A 17,052-nucleotide genomic window follows, 5' to 3' on the forward strand; every position below is an offset into this window, starting at 1 on the left:
ACAGTATATCTATATATATAGATGGAATATCTTTGATGGGTGGACAAAACAAAAACATCATCTTGGGGGTTTGGGGAACACGATCGACATTTTTTCACTTTATGGACCAAACAACTAATCGAGAAAATATACGTTAGTTGCAGCCCTAATAAGATTATCTAGATTAGTGTATTTACTTCCCTTGAATGGGACGGAGCGATAGTAAATGTTATTGGTAATACCTGTGTGTGATGACAGAAAGGTTTTATCCCTCTAGTTCTCCGCTGTTGAGCTCATTCATCCCTCATTATTCCATCAGTCACTTTCATGTCGGCTCTTTTAGCCACTTCTCCACCTCTTCTCTTCGTACTTTGCACGATATGAATTGCTCCTACAGTATATACAGGCTATACTTACAATAAAGTGCCCATAGAGTACGTATGTCATTGAGTGATACAGCAAATAGTTGTTGCTCCGTTTTGTTGATCCTCACTGTGGCCATTTCCATCATCTGACGCACAACTGTCAGGTTTAACAATGCATGAACAAAAAAAGCAGACTGACAGTCTTTAAATCCAAACTCAAGTAATCCAGGAAGGAGGGACACGAGGGTTGGGCTGAACCGATCACGAGACATAACTGGAGTGGAAAAAAGACAGTAGAGACGAACTGACTAAATACGCGAGGGACCACATTAGGGACACGTGAAGACAATCGCAAGGGCGGGAAATACAAGAAACAAAGCAGCCGTTAGAGACACGGGTGGAAGATGAAGTTGAGAGAAGTCTGACGCACAGTGGCGGGCTAAGGCTATGTGAGGGGCAAGGGGCACGAAAAATAAAAAGGGCACCGACATGGGGCCCCACCAAATGGTCAAAAATTGAATCGTACCGATTCATGTTTTCTCACCTGTAGGAGGACCGGAAACTAAGGGCCCCCATGGGGCCGTGTCATGTAGGGGCGGCATAGAGGGCACTTCATAACGGCAGCCTTTTTTCCATTGGAAGGGCTCCCATACAGGGAACGTCAAGTTAAGACCAGTGTCAGGGCACCTTACAGGGCACTGCATCAGGTTTTCTCCACTGGAATGGAACTCATTAAGACACGTTATCGACTTTTCTGTCTCTAAAGGGGCACATCGTCATAATTTATTGCACACGGGGGGACTCAATAATTTGTTCCCAATGTGAAGGGCAGCCAATGGGGAAATTCAGATCAGCTGCTTTGGGGCTCATGGGATTTTTATTTTTGCATATTTTGTTTGCAGTGCTGAAGCGGACAAAGAAAAGTAAGAATGACCTCATCAATGCAGAGGAGGGCGAGGACCACTTCTCATCTGTTGGTGAGAATGCTGCCTGAGACACACCGTCTTCCACGTTACCGCAGGTCTCCATCATGTCCCGTGGCTTGTCAGTGTTGTGACAGATTGTCAGTGGAACACAATGGATTGTGGTGGAGTTGCACCATTTTGCCGAGTGAAAATTACATTAGTACCAACATAATTGTTCCTGAATAGGCAACATTAAAGCCACAGTGTGTAATTTTCTGCCGGCATCTGGTGGTAAAGTTGCAAACCGAAACCAACCGAGAACCCGACAGGGGACATTGGTTCTTTGTTGCAGGTGATTATACAGATGTGAACACATAGTTAGAGACAATATATTAAATTTCTGTGAATAAATTCTCTTAAAATTTTGCACACTGTGGCTTTAAGACTATTCATGGTAGGAAATTACGATAGGAGGATGTAGGGGTGGACGCAAGTGGAGAGGCTCCCCACGAATGTGGATATTTTTGTGTTTCTTACATCTGATTCAATGTCGTCCAGTGTTCTTAGCTTTAACTGCGTTAGATGAGCATATTACCGATTCGTACTGGGGGATAAAACACAGTGGATGAGCTACAAGGGTGCACTCTCTTCCTGGGTAGAAAATATACTATAGATATATATATATACTATAAATAGTATAGTATAGAGTATAGGATCATGATGACACACACACGTCTGTCTGTCTGCTGGTCGCTGGGCAGATTTCATCACATCCGTCAAAAACACAGTCACAAAACTTTCGAAGTGTGTAGCTGGGTTCAAAGCGAAGGCCAAGTCTGAAGCCATTAGCACTGATACAAGTTCTTATATTGTCAGATAAGGAAACCATGGGTAGAGGCACAAAAGGACTTGGTGATGTCTGGATTAAAATAGACCGGGAAATGATTAGCCCCCAAGTCTCCCTGTGCTAGTAATGACATTTTAATAGAACCATTTTTCTCCTTCCCTTCTGTCCTGTCCCACTTGACGTTTGGGCTCAATTTTAGCTAAGAAGGGTTTAATAAAGTACAGGCTGAATGGGAGTTGGGGGGTGAGAGGTGAAGACCATGGCACTGTGCTCTTAAAGAGTCGAGGGCTTCACTTTGTTTGCAGTTGCAGCTCGTCAGAGGATGAAAAATCTATCTATCTATTAATAGTGTGTATGAATTAATGATATCACATTAAGAACATTTGCCCCTGTGCTGGTTCTCCACATCCTTTTCACTGTGGCAGTGGAACACCTCTATGAAATGGGGGCTAGATTGTACCATAGAGTCCCGACTTCAAACTGACAACTGCACTGCTCTGCAGGGAAATGATTTACGACCTGTTCTGATGTCAGAACCACGTGTAAACCCAGTCTCGAGTTCAGCCTTAGACTCTGTCACTTTATCGCCCCTTTCTGTGTTTCGCCCCAACTGCCCCCCCAGGGAACGACAACTCGTCTTACTTCAGGCGGAAGGAGAAGAGGATTCGCTTCACCATCCGCCGTCTGGTCAAGTCGCAGGGCTTCTACTGGATGGTGCTGTGCCTGGTTGGCCTCAACACGCTGTGTGTCGCCATAGTGCACTACAACCAGCCCGACTGGCTCACCTTTGCCCTATGTGAGCACCAGCAGTTTTGTTCAAAATGAATTTCTGTCATATACTCACAACAGGCCGTGTTATACGCTCATTGTACCACAGCAAAAGGAGGCGTTGTTGTTCGACGCCGACCCCCTTAACTGTGATATAATGAGCATATAACACGGCCTGAAGTGAACTATTGGTTTTTATAAAACGGTTACGTATGTATGGCGAAATGAAAGTAATAGACACGGTACAATTAGCTTGTTTGATTTCGTCAAAACAGCATTTTTTTAAAGGAATACATTAGAGTAGTCCCTCCTGGCTTCCTGCACAGTGCATGCCGGTTGCTATGCGACACACCGTAGCGTTCCTGAGGAAGAAGGCTACGAGACGGTAGCTGGGTTCGCCGGCAATTTTAAGTTCGCGGGCTACTGTGGGCCGAAGGCGGAGACCAAAACTACAACTGTTCGACCTCGCCGTGTGCTCTGTCACTACTCACATCTACTTACGGACCTGTGCGAACTGATTCGACGTCATAGCCGTTGTATACGCTCGTCGTACCGCGGCTATGAACCAATCGGGTCGCTTGATTTGAGCTGCCCGTTTTATAACCCGATATATCTATATTGTGTCACTATTTATCTTACCAGTTTTATTATTATATTATATTATTACATAACACACATTCAAATATTCCGTTTTCCCCAGCAGCTTTAACCACATGTGAAAGAAGTAATAACACCATACCTCTATCAAATTAAAAAGGTTGACTCCATTATTAATAAAACACACACGACTAGACTGTCGGCGGTTTTACCACGACATCCTTTCCTCATCCGGTACCATCGGCCCATAGTAGTAACGTTAGCGAAAAACTCAAACAAAGGCTGCTGTACATGTATAACTGACAATACTACAATACCGTCTTTATTAGTTTCAGACAGATGCAGTTTTCATTTATTCCCATCCAGCGTCCCAAGTTGTCTTAATAGCAAATGTGCTTGCATCCGTCGGAGCGCCCGCTCGGCCGGTTGATCTTAAAATGAGGTGTGGTCAGGTTCATTGGCGCATTGCTATGTTGGGTGAAAGGCGATCTGAAGGTCTGAGGTCAGCATGTTATTGTAAGGGTCAGTATCAACATGATGATATAATACATTGTTATAGAATATAATACAACGTGCGTGCACCCCAATTGTTACATACACAGACGATCCCATGTGCGCAGAAGTGTTTGTTCTGTCTTTTTCCACCTGGCAGATCCACAATAATGACAATAGCAATCTGCCGAGGGAGAAAAAGCAAGCGGGGCTTTTAAAGGAAACGCGAGACGGCACTCTGAACCATGCCCCTGGGACGGCCGGCCGCTGAACGAAATGCACTTTCTCCGTGAGCTTCAAATGGTTGAAATAAAGCCCATAATGTTTTGGCATTTACTATTGTCCCGGAGTTGTCACTGTGACTGCGGTGGGAGCATCAGGAGGAGCCTGCTAATTGGAGTTGGCCGTCAGGGGGCGGCTTTCAAAACCCATGGAGGTGTGTAGTGGACTTTGAGTTCCCTCACACGTGCTGGAGGTTTGAGGTTCCAAAGGACTCAATCTAAGGGTGCGGTCGAATTGTCCTTACTATCTGCTTTTGCTTGACCTCAGTGAGAAAGCGTCATGAGGTCAAGGAGAGGTGTAAAAGGAGGATTCATACGATTTGGGGAAAGCCGACAGCGCTGCTCAGAGAATCCGACTCCACTTTCACTAAACTGCTGGGTGAGGTCGAATTGTCAAATTGGCTCAGGAAGTTTCCTAAATTGCCCGGAAGTATTTGATCAGCAGCCATGATAAGAGCTGTTCAGATTCTCTAAATGCATAGGAAAGGTGATTCAATGCTTCCTTTCCTTTCTCCTTTAGCAGAGGGCACACTGGGGCTTCCTATGCCAAGGTAAAGGAGAAGTAGACCACCCACAATTCATTGCAGCGTGACGCGCCATGAACAGACGTAAGCGATTCAATCCAAAGTAGAAGAAGAAGAAGAAGAGTATGAATATGACCCAGAGGAGACGCGCGTCACCCTGAAAGTAACATGCTGATGGAGCCGCTGCGTTATTTGCTGTCCATCGAATTCGTAGTTTCACCACGGCAGACGCACGTCAATAACGTCCACCGCCGCGTGATGACGTAGTTTAGTGAAAGTGGAGTCGGATTCTCTGAGCAGCGCTGTCGGCTTCTCCTAAGTCCCATCAGTCCTCCTTTACACCTTTCCTCGACCTCGTGACGTTTTCCACTGAGGTCAAGGAATAGTAGAGAGGAAAAGTAGATTGGAAGGACTATTGATAATATGATGACGTGCGTCTCTTCTGGGTCATATTCATACTCTTCTTCTTCTTCTTCTTCTACTTCAGATTGAATCGTTTACGTTCATGCACGGCGCGTCACGTTAAATATCGCTGCCACAATGAATTGCGGGTCGTCTATTTCTCCTTTCCTTTCGCGTGTATCCTATGCCCTATATAGTTTTAACCTGTATTGATCCGTTTGATTTCTTATCCGCCCCCCCCCGGACAGACCTGGCCGAGTTTGTATTCTTGGGCCTGTTTCTGGCAGAGATGTCCATGAAGATGTACGGGCTCGGAGCGCAGAACTACTTCCACTCCTCGTTTAACTGTTTCGACTTTGGGGTGAGTCGTCCCGTTCGGGTTCAACCAAAGCACGATGTGTTGTGTGTGTGTGTGTGTGTGTGTGAGAGCCTGTGTAGTATGACTCATGTGATTCAGGACTGCTGCTTCACAACAGTGATGTTTTCACTTACTGCAGTTGTCACAATGTGTTCGCAGGTGATCATCGGAAGTATTTTTGAGGTGATCTGGGCTGCCATCAAACCTGGGGCCTCTTTCGGTATTAGTGTCCTGCGAGCTCTGAGACTGCTCAGGATCTTCAAAGTCACCAAGTGAGTCGTCGGAAATGTGTGCGTGCGCGTGCGCATGCTTCGTGCACAGTTTGTACACGTGTTCACATTCGCACCATGACTGTGTGTGTGTAGGTACTGGAACTCTCTGAGGAACCTGGTGGTTTCCCTGCTCAACTCCATGAAGTCCATCATCAGCCTGCTGTTCCTCCTCTTCCTCTTCATTGTGGTCTTCGCCCTGCTGGGCATGCAACTGTTCGGCGGCCTGTGAGTCATTCGTCTCGGCCGCAGCTGCTCATAGTGAAGAAACAAAGGGCGACTCCCATTGTCCCTCATTCGAGCCTTTCAACCCCCGATTGACGCATTGAAAGCGGCACGCCAGCTTTTTTGTTCATGTTGTGACTGAAAAAAACAGTAAAGACCACTGTCTTTGCAACATTTAAGAAACAACTACACCCGATATCAACCAATATGCTCGCTGATTGAGTAAGTGCTAAGTAATGCTCCCAAGGCACGCAGTGAAGACATTTGATTTGAACGGACTGCAATTTGGTCCCCCTCCCATCGTCGTTTGGGCGATGTAGCTGTTAGGATTCAGGTGTTGTGTCGGACTCTAATGTGCTGGAGCCAGGACGCGGAAGCAGACAACTGTTTTAAAGTGTTGAGGCGACGACGCAACTCTGTGTGAAAGACATTAGTTACACCGGTTCTCCCTCTGTTAAAGAAGGACGTCTCATGTCGTCACGTCGCAGTAACCATCTCGCTCTGAAATTGAAAACAAAACCCACTTTCTCAAACCCTAATTTACTTTGTAAACATATTATCATCTTACGTCGGTAACCACAGACGGTTATCAACATCTCTTTGCAGAAAGATTTAAAAAATCAAGTGTTACAAAACATTTTAGAACTAGTTAAAAGAGTAAAAGGTGGAAGTAAAAATGTTACATACGGTTACAGAATTTGCTGAAAATAAAGACGGAATCCTGAAGGCCTCCTGCAACAAATGGTTGTCCCTCTCTCCTCCACGCGCTCGTCTGGTTGATGAGATCCAGACGGGAGCAACGCTCGCCCAGAGTTTGTCTCCTCTATTTGCATCCCTCGGATTCGGGAGGGAGATGTAATTAGGTCCCAGTGGACAGACGGAGATACAAAATGTCAGCATCAGCACAACCCGTCCGTTCAGGGAGAAGAAAGACTCCGAGATCAGCCGTAAGGTCACACAGACTGCAAACCCAGACGGCACAAGTGCAAAGAGCTGCTCCATCCTCCAGTAGGCCGAGGTGTGAATGTGACTGTGTCGTGGCTTTGGAGCTCGAACACATTTAAAGACTGTCTGTCTTTTTTTTTTCGCCCCTGCAGGTTTAATTTTGAAAAAAAACCGCCGACCACTAACTTTGACACGTTCCCGGCAGCGATTCTCACCGTCTTCCAGGTAAAGCTCATCTCCACGGCGCTCAATGTCCTGCTCTGCTTGTCGGACTCAGAAAGCAGCCTGTGTCTCCCCCCCCCCCCTGCAGATCCTCACCGGGGAAGACTGGAACGCTGTCATGTACCAAGGGATCGAATCACAGGGGGGCGTCCACAGGGGGATGTTCTCCTCCATTTACTTCATCATTCTCACTCTCTTCGGGAACTGTATCCTGGCTGAGTGATCCACATTAATGACTTGAAGAACAGCTGCAACTGTAAATATTGATTCTGTGTTTATCAGTCATTTGAACTTCTCCTGAAACCACAAATAACCAGACACACTTCTCAACGTCTTCTTGGCCATCGCCGTTGACAACCTCGCAAATGCCCAGGAGCTCACTAAGGTACCGCGTTTCTCTTCCGGCTTGAGAGATATTTCACGACTTTATGTGTGTTGGAGATACCGGGCAGAAGCACCCACTTAAATCACATGGCCTTTCATTACCTTTCTGTAAAGCACAGTGAACCTTATCACTGGTTAAGGCTGCCCACTTTGCAAGAGTAGGCCGTACATTTAGTCCCTCAACATCGTGAACTGGCAGCTGGTGATACCTCACCACTGAAGAAGAACCTGTCGTCCAATATGTCAGCGACTTCTTCAAATGCACTTGTAGTAGTTTTTTTTTGGGCCTCATGCAAGCGTTGGTATGAACACATTTGTCCTTAAATCGTGCCTATGTGTGATTCAGAAGAACTCCCGCTACTCCCATTTATTTTCCTTTGTATTTTGAGATTCCTTTCAAGTAGGAGTCGTAGGAGTCACGTAAATTGGTCTGCTGCTAAAACCAAATTTTTAGTATAAGTATTATTAAGTAGTACAAGTATATACATTAAATTAAATGTATATACAAATATATAAATTTCACCTCTTTATTTCAACATTGTTCTGTTTAACTCTGCAATTCGAATGATAATATGATTCTACAAGTATTCATGTACTTGTTAACCGTTGTTGCGCAATGGCCAGGGGGGCTCACATCTTTGGCAGTTGGCACGCCAGTTGCGCAGGGGGCGCTATCTGTCAGTTGATGATTGTTTCTTTAAACTTCACTCCAATTAGCTCATGACAAAAAGCAACTGCTATGTTAACTCGTTTTTCTTCTAAACATTTGTTATCACCTTGTTGAATCTACTGAAGTTAGTCGCCAATATTCAGCACTAATTGCATCATATATCATATTGATTGCTGTCAGTGCAGCATGTCCTACAGATTGTCCAAATCAAAAAACGTACCAGGACATGTTAGGACAAGGCCCAGCGAACTGCTGTAAGACTTCCATTGTGAAACATCTCTGCACTCTCACTGACAGTAGCTGGATAGCTTTCCAAAATAAGAAATGTTTCAAATCTGCAATAAATTGAATTCATGAAAAAAGCAAGTAAACAGGTAAAGAAACAGTAGGGGGTTAGCTGTATGTACTGTATGTATGTTTTTGCCAACACTGTCCAGGATGAAGAGGAGCAAGAGGAGGCCATCAATAAGAAACTTGCCCTCCAGAAAGCCAAGGAGGTAAAGGAGGTCAGCCCCATGTCAGCCGCTAACATTTCCATCACAGCGTAAGTCGACCTCTTCTGATGTTTTTGTTCCGACTTCCTTTTACTTCATCTCATGAATGTACCCATACCCGCAGAAAAGATATCACAGCGAACTTGCTCGCCATGCTAAAGAGCAGCTCACCAACAGGTCAGCGTTCGTGGCATTGAAAATAATCTCAGTATGAAATTCCTACTCTGATATTGTGTCTGTTGCTTGAGGCACAAACCCCTTAAATGTGAACAAATATGCATGTGCTGAAATGCACAAGAGCTATGTATGCAAAGACTAATGCAACAATTCAGTTGAGTGACAATATCAAGACAGTTTTCTTTCTTCATACATGGTCTCTTGGGATGTTTTCTGTCTCCCAAAACGACCTGTCCTGTAGATTTGACATGCAACCACCACATTGCCACCACACCACAGCATTATCGATATTGACCGATATTCAACAAAAGGTTTTTCAGAACGAGCATGTGGCAAACATCCCTGCCCAACCGCGGGTCTCCCATCACACACCCGGCAACAGCCGCTCAAAGATAATACTTTCAAACTCAACTCAAGATAGAAACTAACTTAAAGATCCCCTCCAGTCACGTTTTAGTATATGAAAATAATCTGTTATGCCTAATATTCTGTTTAACGTTGTTAACCCCCAAATTTTTTTTTAAACCTCTGAAATGAGACTTGTAATCATCCACTCTCTCTCCCTCATTGAGGAATTCTGAGAATAATATATATGAATATTCATGATATGCAAATAACACAAGCCCCGCCCACCACAGCCACTCGCGCTAGGTTGACCGGTGGAAGAACTTTCACGAGCTGAAAGCTGAACGAGCTGAAGGGTCTGCTGACACACCTGCCGTCCTCTGGGGATGCTAACTGCTAATGCCAACGCTAAGCGTCTGCTGACAAACCTGCCGTCCTCTCGCGAGGCCCTGGCTCTGCTGCGCTGGAAGTTTCCCATTTCTTTGCCTCAGATTTGCATATTTGACAGCGATTGTTTTTTTTGTATTTGTGATGTACCAAATCTAGCTTGAACAGGATTGGTTTGAATTTCAAATTGCAGGCAAATGAAACAGAAATCTCCTACTCCAGGAGAGGAATGTGAAAACACCTCTACAGTGACAACATGTGCTCAGATACAAGTCCCTTTAATCAATGTCAGACATTGTAGAGGACAGAAACAGAAGAAAAACACTTTTTTGAGTGGAGGGGGACTTTAAACTTTGTGTCATCCAGCCCGGCTTCTGTCACATATACTTCAGTCCACATATGCAGCTTTGCAACTTTGCGGCAGTGCGTCTCCTCTCCGTCCATTAGATGTGATTAGACAACTAGAGTAAGCTGTGTGCTGCCAGACCTACTGGCCCCACCCTCCCCAGGGGGGCAGGTAGACAGGCCGCCCACGGCCATCTGTACTGGCTCCTCGTCTATGAACCACAAGGAAGAGAGCCAGGCTGCTTGAGGGCCGAGCTGACCAGCCGTGCAGCTCCGGCGGACGGCCCCGGGCGCCAGGCAGATCGGCGGAGGCTGGACCTCTTCACAGATCGAGGAGGAGGCCAACGGTGAAGCCAGGGGCGCGGGACTGCAGACCGGCACTCAGGACCTGCATAGGAAGCTATTTTTGGCCCAAACGGCGACGGGTAACCAGGGGCAGGAGCAAAGGTCGCCGGGACCGCTGACAGTAGCTCAGGAGTACGAGTCGGCGGGACCGTTAACTTGTCACCAGACGGCACCTGTTTGGCCTTGAGTTGGTTGAGTGGCGCTCCCCTTACGGGCGGATGGCTGCCACCGGGCTCCTGTTTTCTTTTGCCTCTCAACTCAAATGTAACGTTAGGGTGTGGCATCTCTTTTGTTCATGTATGATAAAATAGCGCAGGTGATTAGGTGCAGGCGTCGGCCGGACTGCCAAGTAGACAATGTGCACCTTGGACTCCTCCAACAGAGCCTGGGGCTCACTTGCTGGTGTCACCTCGTGTAGGGAGACGCTGGTGAAGGAGGAGGCAAACCCGGCACCGGCCCTACTGGACCAGGACACGGTCCAGCAACGGGGTCCGCCTCTGTCCGGAGTTCCTCCACGCCCACCCTCACTTTAAAACATAACCAACAAAAAGCTAATTTGGGACTTACTGATATATTATAATGTTATCTGATCTTCATTTACTGGTGTAGTCATTGTATTGTTTTAGTCCTTGTTAATCCAGTTAATCTTTTTTCCCCCCCAATGTCTTTGTCTACAGCAATCAACACAAAATGTACAGAACCAATGCATTGCATTACTAATGAATCTCCTTTGCCGTTCTTCTAAGAGATACGAAGAGTTCTGCAACTTTAGAATGGCAATATTGTTCTGTTCTCTTCTGTATTCTGCAACAAAGTGTGTTGTTTGATACCCGTTTGCTGATAAGGGTCATTTGTGAACATAAAGGTTGTGTAACATAAACGTAAGTGCGCCGCTGCCTGTAATTATTAATAATCTCATTGGTGGAGTTGAATCTCTAAGAGAGTTTCTGTGCTTTTTTTGGGAGCATGCGGCAGCTGCCTGAATGGTTGAATGGAAATGGAGAAAGTTAGGAAGCAGCCGGTGACTTGTTCAGGGTGTACTCTCATCCAGTGTCCAGCAGGGATCAGATCCAACCTCTGCCATGACCCTTAAGGATGAGTGGGTATAGCTGACGGATTGACTTTAGTGAAACAGCTCTGATAAACCCACTGTCCACTAGCTGTCCCGCTCCAAACACCAAACAGACAAATGTAGAGACTAGCTCGTGAACAAAGTGGAGCATTTAGTTGCGCAACAAAAAAACAACAAAAAAAACGAGTTGGTGGAGACAAAAACTGAGCTAAAAGGAGAGTCAATATTTATCAGTTGGACACAGTCACAACTCCAAATGAATGTTTGCTGGATGTGTAAATAAGCTACAGCTCACATATTCACCATAAGTAAAACTTATATAAGGTGGTAATATATCAGCGTTGTGTTTTTGGTTTGTTCATCTGCCAACAAGTGGTCATCCGATTTAGTAGTAGTAAGATTTATACAAAGGCCACTTGAGATAAGGGTTGGAAAATTGGATGTTCTCACTGTCAGTGGACGCTCCGACCTACAGGGGAAACCAGCTGCACTTCCAGTGGGGCCAGTTTAATGGCCCCCGAAGCTTAAAGCTCTCGCAGCTGGCCATTTATAATCAGTTTAGCATTTACTAGCTGCTGCAACCAAGCTCCGACATCATTGTGTATTTTGCACAAATCTCAATGTGTTCAGCTCCACCGATGATCTTATTCTATACATATCCAGACCTTCCTCCCTCTACTTTGAAATATCCATACAATTCAATTTGTCTTTTGCATATTATAGTGCATTTGTGTTCGTGTGTAGATTTCAGTATAACCATACCTGTCCTCGAACTGGCTTTTAATAGTATTTCCCTTGTTTATTTTCGCACGAAAACAGAATATACTGAATCTGACTATCCTTCGCTGTCACTTGCAGCTCATTTGTGTGACATTTCCTTTGTGGTTCGGCCTCAGCCTTGTGTGTTTCTGAGCTTTGACTGGCCGTCACGTTGAAACGGGACGGGAGGCTACGGGCCAAAGAGGAGACAGAGAAATGTTGAATGGTGTATGGCTTCTCTCCCTGACTTCATCCTATATGATGTCCTCCCTCCCCTGTTTTTGTTTTGTGCATGTGCAGTTTTCTAACACGCAGTCGAGGTAACGCGCATTCTAGCAGCTCATCCATCTGCAGCGTTAACTCACTGTGAGTTATGACCTCTCTGATTCAACTTTTGAATGCCTCCCATTGCCTCTCTTCTCTCATCCCCCCTCCTCCACTGCCGCTGCCGCTGCTATAACCCTACCTTCGTCATTCGTCAGTGTGAATTTGTCCAGAATCATGGTAGCGCTTCTGCGCTCACACCTTGTGATGAAGCTGTGCGCACGCGTGTGTGTTTCAGTTTTTACTGTTGTGGTTATTTCCCTGTGATCCTGCAGGGGTCATGGATGTCTGTGTCAGTGATCATGGTGTCTGGCTGTCTGTGATCAACGTCCTCTTCCGTCTGGGAATGACTTGACATATCATTGTTCATGTGATGTCTGTGATGTTGTTCATTCCCCCAAGTTGGCTGTAAATATGTATTGTACATTATTACTGCGGCGTGAGCCTCACAGGAGACACTTGTGTGTGTCACCGAACATGACCGGCGCTGAACGTCTTAGAAGTTGTTGAGTTACCGTCGTTCTTACCTGTCCAGTTATTTGTCCAAGTGACGTACGCCTGTGGAGGCTGGTCGCGATGCTAGTGGACTGAAACTGGCAAAAATTCGACGTTTATCATCCACAATTCCTATGAAAACACACCAGAGACCACACTGTTGCACTGATAGTTTCCATCATTACCATGAAATTTAATTCAATCCCTTACACACATTGTCCAAACTGCCCCAAACACGTATCCACCAGCCCCGATCATAGTCTCACCAAATGGACCACTGAGTAAAGACTACAGCGACCAGGTGTTTTAGGGAAATACTGAGTATATATATATTTTTTATATGAAACTATACATCTGTGAGGTTGAAATGCATCCATGGCGATTGTAGAAAAACTGTCAAATGACTTTGCACATACTGTGGTCCTGTGTACAGTAAATAAATGAATGACCTCCTTGCACTTCACCTAAACTCTTGTCGCACCTCGAATAAGGGAAATAAAGTCAAGCAAGTTTGCTTCTTTAGGACGCATTGGACACCTTGTTGTTCAGGAGATACTGTAGGTCTGACTTCTACCTGAAGGACAGAACTTAGCTGGCGGCAATAGAGCTGCGCCTTTTCTACTATTTCAAGGATTTGTTTGGCCTAAAATGTAATTAACTCCCAAGAAACCAGTGCTAAAAGTGAAATGAGTATTATTAAAGTCACTGCTTGACACTGGATTGATGCTGTGAAGCAGGTACACACACACCAGTCACAGATCTCGCCTGTAAATAGTCACGCACGGTTTCTTAAGTTACTTGTGTAACCCTGGTTCTCTGAGTGGTATCTGTGCGATGTCTTGGTGTGGGATATGAACCCACCCGGTTCCCGCACAGTGGCAAAAACTATGAAAAACACACTGCAATCGCTCACTGTGTGAGGAGGCGTATCCTGGGGGGACAACACTGAAACTCTATAGCTCATGTCTGATCAGTATTTTGATCCCCCATCATTTGCCCGGCTCCCTCTCAGCAAAAAACAGTCTCTTTTGGGGTTTTTTGGAATAATTTGGCATCTCAACTGTTCGTGTCAGTTTTCTGATGCTTCTTTTGCTCCCCACTGTGCTTCTGTCCGTGACTTGTTCCCGTCCCTTTCACAGTACTTTCTCTCCCCCCTGTTTCAATGTTGCCCCCTTTATGTGTTTGTAGGAGTTATGTCTGCACCCCCGTCCATCACTTCCTGAGGTAAACCCAGCCGCCTGCTTAGCGAGGTGGTGGATGATGATAACATGTGTAACCTACACACATAATCATGCTCCCATTATTTACATCCTACACGACCACATAAATGAAACAGACCTGCCGTTGTCATGCACACCACGTTACAGGCTTTTCTGTTCATTCAGTGACTCCAGTCCAATGTTGTCCATCCTCCTCTTAGCAGGAGTTCTGAGAGAGTGCAGTAAAGTGTGCCAGCTCTTGGAGATTTACATATAGTATGTAAAAGGTGAGGGTGAAGAATCCGCAGGATGATGGAGGGTAGAGAACATGGAATTACGTTTTATTTTTCCTGCTCCTAATCTGTGCAGTGAACAGATTTGACTAATTTGATAAAGTGGCACAAAAGATGGCACCGTTGCATGTAATACCCCACACAAGAGGTAGAACTGTCTTTAGTCCACACAGCATCGAAAGTGCATGAATTCAGCCATTTCACGATGCTGTATTTCACAGACACTGACAGAAAAGAAGTCGCATGTCAAAGCATGCTAACATGGCCATGCTTGGCCTTTGTTCAGGCATAACCATGGACAGTAGACTGTGAGAAATAAACCCAGTGGTTTTGCGGTGTTGAGAAGTCCATTGCACCTTGGTCATACTGTAATTCACTACAGCATGTAGGGGCTATGTGTGCCATTATGAGATTTAAAGTGAAACATAATGCTGGTCTTATGTGCCAAGACGTGTCAAACACATCCTGGATGTGTCACATCTCAAAGGAAACCATGCCTGTCAGTGTATCCATTGTAAATGTTTACATCCCGCTTAGAAATGACAAACTGTTGTGACAAAAATCTGGCACTGTCATCAAAGTAGAGGGTTTTGAAAATAAGTGACATGGTATTTTATTTTGTTAAATCAATATTCAAGTGGTTGAGATTTGTTGTGTTTTTTCTGCCCTTCCCCTAGTAAGGAGCAGCAGAAGTCAGCGAAGACGGTGTCAGTATGGGAGCAGAGGGCCAACCAGCTCAGAAGGCACAACCAGGCGAGCTGCGAGGCCCTGTACAGTGAGCTGGAGCCCGAGGAGCGTCTCCGGCTGTCCTCGGCCCTCAACATCCGGCCCGACATGAAGACCCACCACGACCGGCCACTGATTGTTGAGCCCCACGACGGGCCTGTGCTGGCAGGCCACCAGCACCACCATCATAAACCCTGCATGCCAGAAGAGGCTGAGACTACCCCTGACCCTCCTGCACCTTACCAGCCTCGCCGCCATCACCGACACAGAGACCGGGATAACGGTGACACTGGCGGGAGGCACCACGTCCACCACAGTCGCTCCAAAGACCATGATGGCAGCCGGGGCAAAGAGGGGAAGAGCGAGAGATCCCGCAGCCGAGAGGGCGGCAGGAAACATCACCACCAGAATTCAGTGGATGAGAGCGGAGGCGGAGGAGTCGCGAGCGAGAGAGAGCACCGTCATCATCATTCACATCGGCAGTCCCGGGGAGGCAACGGGACAGTGAGCAGTGGTGGGAAGGGGGACAAGAAGTCCCGGCACAAAGATGGCCGCTATTCTAACCGAGACGGGGATAGGAATTCCAGAGGAGAGAGTGGTGCCAACGGAGAGAGGAGGAGGCATCGGACTCATGGGTCCAGGGGCCAATCCACAGTGGAGGGAGTGGAGTCCAACGAGAGAGAGAAGACCCATGGCCACAGGTAGAAATGATCCATAAAAAACAAAACTACTTCTGTTTTGGCGATAACAACTGGCATGCTAACTCAACCCCACCTTCCACACAGAATGAAAGTAGCCAGTCCCAAGAATCACAATCCTCCATGTACTGGAACATCAGCACCTAAAGCTCATTATCACCGTTTGATTCCTAATTCAGTGCGCTGAAGAACAGATTCAGAGCAATGGAAGCATACCGCAACCTTGCCCAGAATATTTTACAGTGCAGTTGCCTTTAAGATGGAAAACGATAATGTCCCCAAAAAAGTGGTCCCACAGTATTAATCAGTCAACCATCTGCTCTGGGAAAAAAGGAATCTCTACTCGAATAATATCTTTTATGAACAATAAAATAGTTTTTTAACAGTTTCCAGTCAGGTTTCAGACAGTGCTTTAATACTAATGACTAAATCCAGAGTGGTGTCCCTCAAGGCTCTGTCCGTGGCCGGCCCCCTTCTGTTTTCCACATACATGCTGCCTCTTGGCCAGGTCATACAAAGTGATGATGTTTCTTACCATTTTTTATGCAGACGACACTCAAATGTATTCAATTAAAACCCCTCAGATACCAGCTGACTAACAATTCTCACAACCTGCTTCTCTGACATTAAATCTTAAAAGTCCCACAGTGTGGTTGATTCCACCATCTTTGTTGTTGCTAATGTTTCTGATCTGTCAAATAATTACAACCAGTCTGTTAGAAGTCTTTAGGTAATATCTGATTCAAACCCGTTTGAGAATAGAATGTTGTTCAGTCCTGTTTCATGGGGTCAAAAGAGATTATGATATGGAAAATAAAATAATATGGGGTCAAAAGAGATATTTAATCTCACCATTTTGTCAATTTCTTTTTAATACTTGAGTTACTGGGCAATCCCCAAAGATATGTGTGTGATCCCCAGTTTTACCACAATGTCTCCAACATAGTGCTACAGAAGATCATTTTTATATTGGAGGAAATAATGAGAGACGTATTAAAATATCTGACTTCTAATTTCCAATCGAAATCTCGAACGATTGGCCATTAATTCCTTTATGGCAGCTTGTGCATAGATGTCCTTACATATTATCGTTGATTATAATATTTAATTCCAGCTCCCATTTTTTTGATGTTCCAGGTGTTCTGTGAGATATCAGTCGT

General features: G+C 45.6%; 1 protein-coding gene across 12 annotated transcripts in view; it reads left to right on the forward strand.

The window, feature by feature from the left end:
- The window catches only part of cacna1ba (calcium channel, voltage-dependent, N type, alpha 1B subunit, a), a 99,108-nt gene that overhangs the window by 47,493 nt on the left and 34,563 nt on the right, over window positions 1-17,052 (forward strand). For 7 of the 12 annotated variants that reach the window (XM_047331187.1, XM_047331185.1, XM_047331188.1 and 4 more), the window contains exons 10-20: window positions 1,247-1,321; window positions 2,710-2,892; window positions 5,409-5,521; window positions 5,678-5,790; window positions 5,884-6,015; window positions 7,110-7,182; window positions 7,268-7,385; window positions 7,497-7,564; window positions 8,671-8,777; window positions 12,458-12,523; window positions 15,146-15,895. In XM_047331187.1, coding sequence (XP_047187143.1) covers window positions 1,247-1,321; window positions 2,710-2,892; window positions 5,409-5,521; window positions 5,678-5,790; window positions 5,884-6,015; window positions 7,110-7,182; window positions 7,268-7,385; window positions 7,497-7,564; window positions 8,671-8,777; window positions 12,458-12,523; window positions 15,146-15,895 — 1,798 coding nt within the window. Of the gene's footprint in view, window positions 1-1,246; window positions 1,322-2,709; window positions 2,893-5,408; window positions 5,522-5,677; window positions 5,791-5,883; window positions 6,016-7,109; window positions 7,183-7,267; window positions 7,386-7,496; window positions 7,565-8,670; window positions 8,778-12,457; window positions 12,524-14,164; window positions 14,201-15,145; window positions 15,896-17,052 lie in introns of all 12 variants that reach the window. The other 5 variants (XM_047331194.1, XM_047331198.1, XM_047331196.1 and 2 more) reach the window with 2 other exon arrangements.

The sequence above is a fragment of the Scophthalmus maximus genome, chromosome 3, assembly GCF_022379125.1.
Source record: "Scophthalmus maximus strain ysfricsl-2021 chromosome 3, ASM2237912v1, whole genome shotgun sequence".
Lineage (NCBI taxonomy): Eukaryota > Metazoa > Chordata > Actinopteri > Pleuronectiformes > Scophthalmidae > Scophthalmus > Scophthalmus maximus.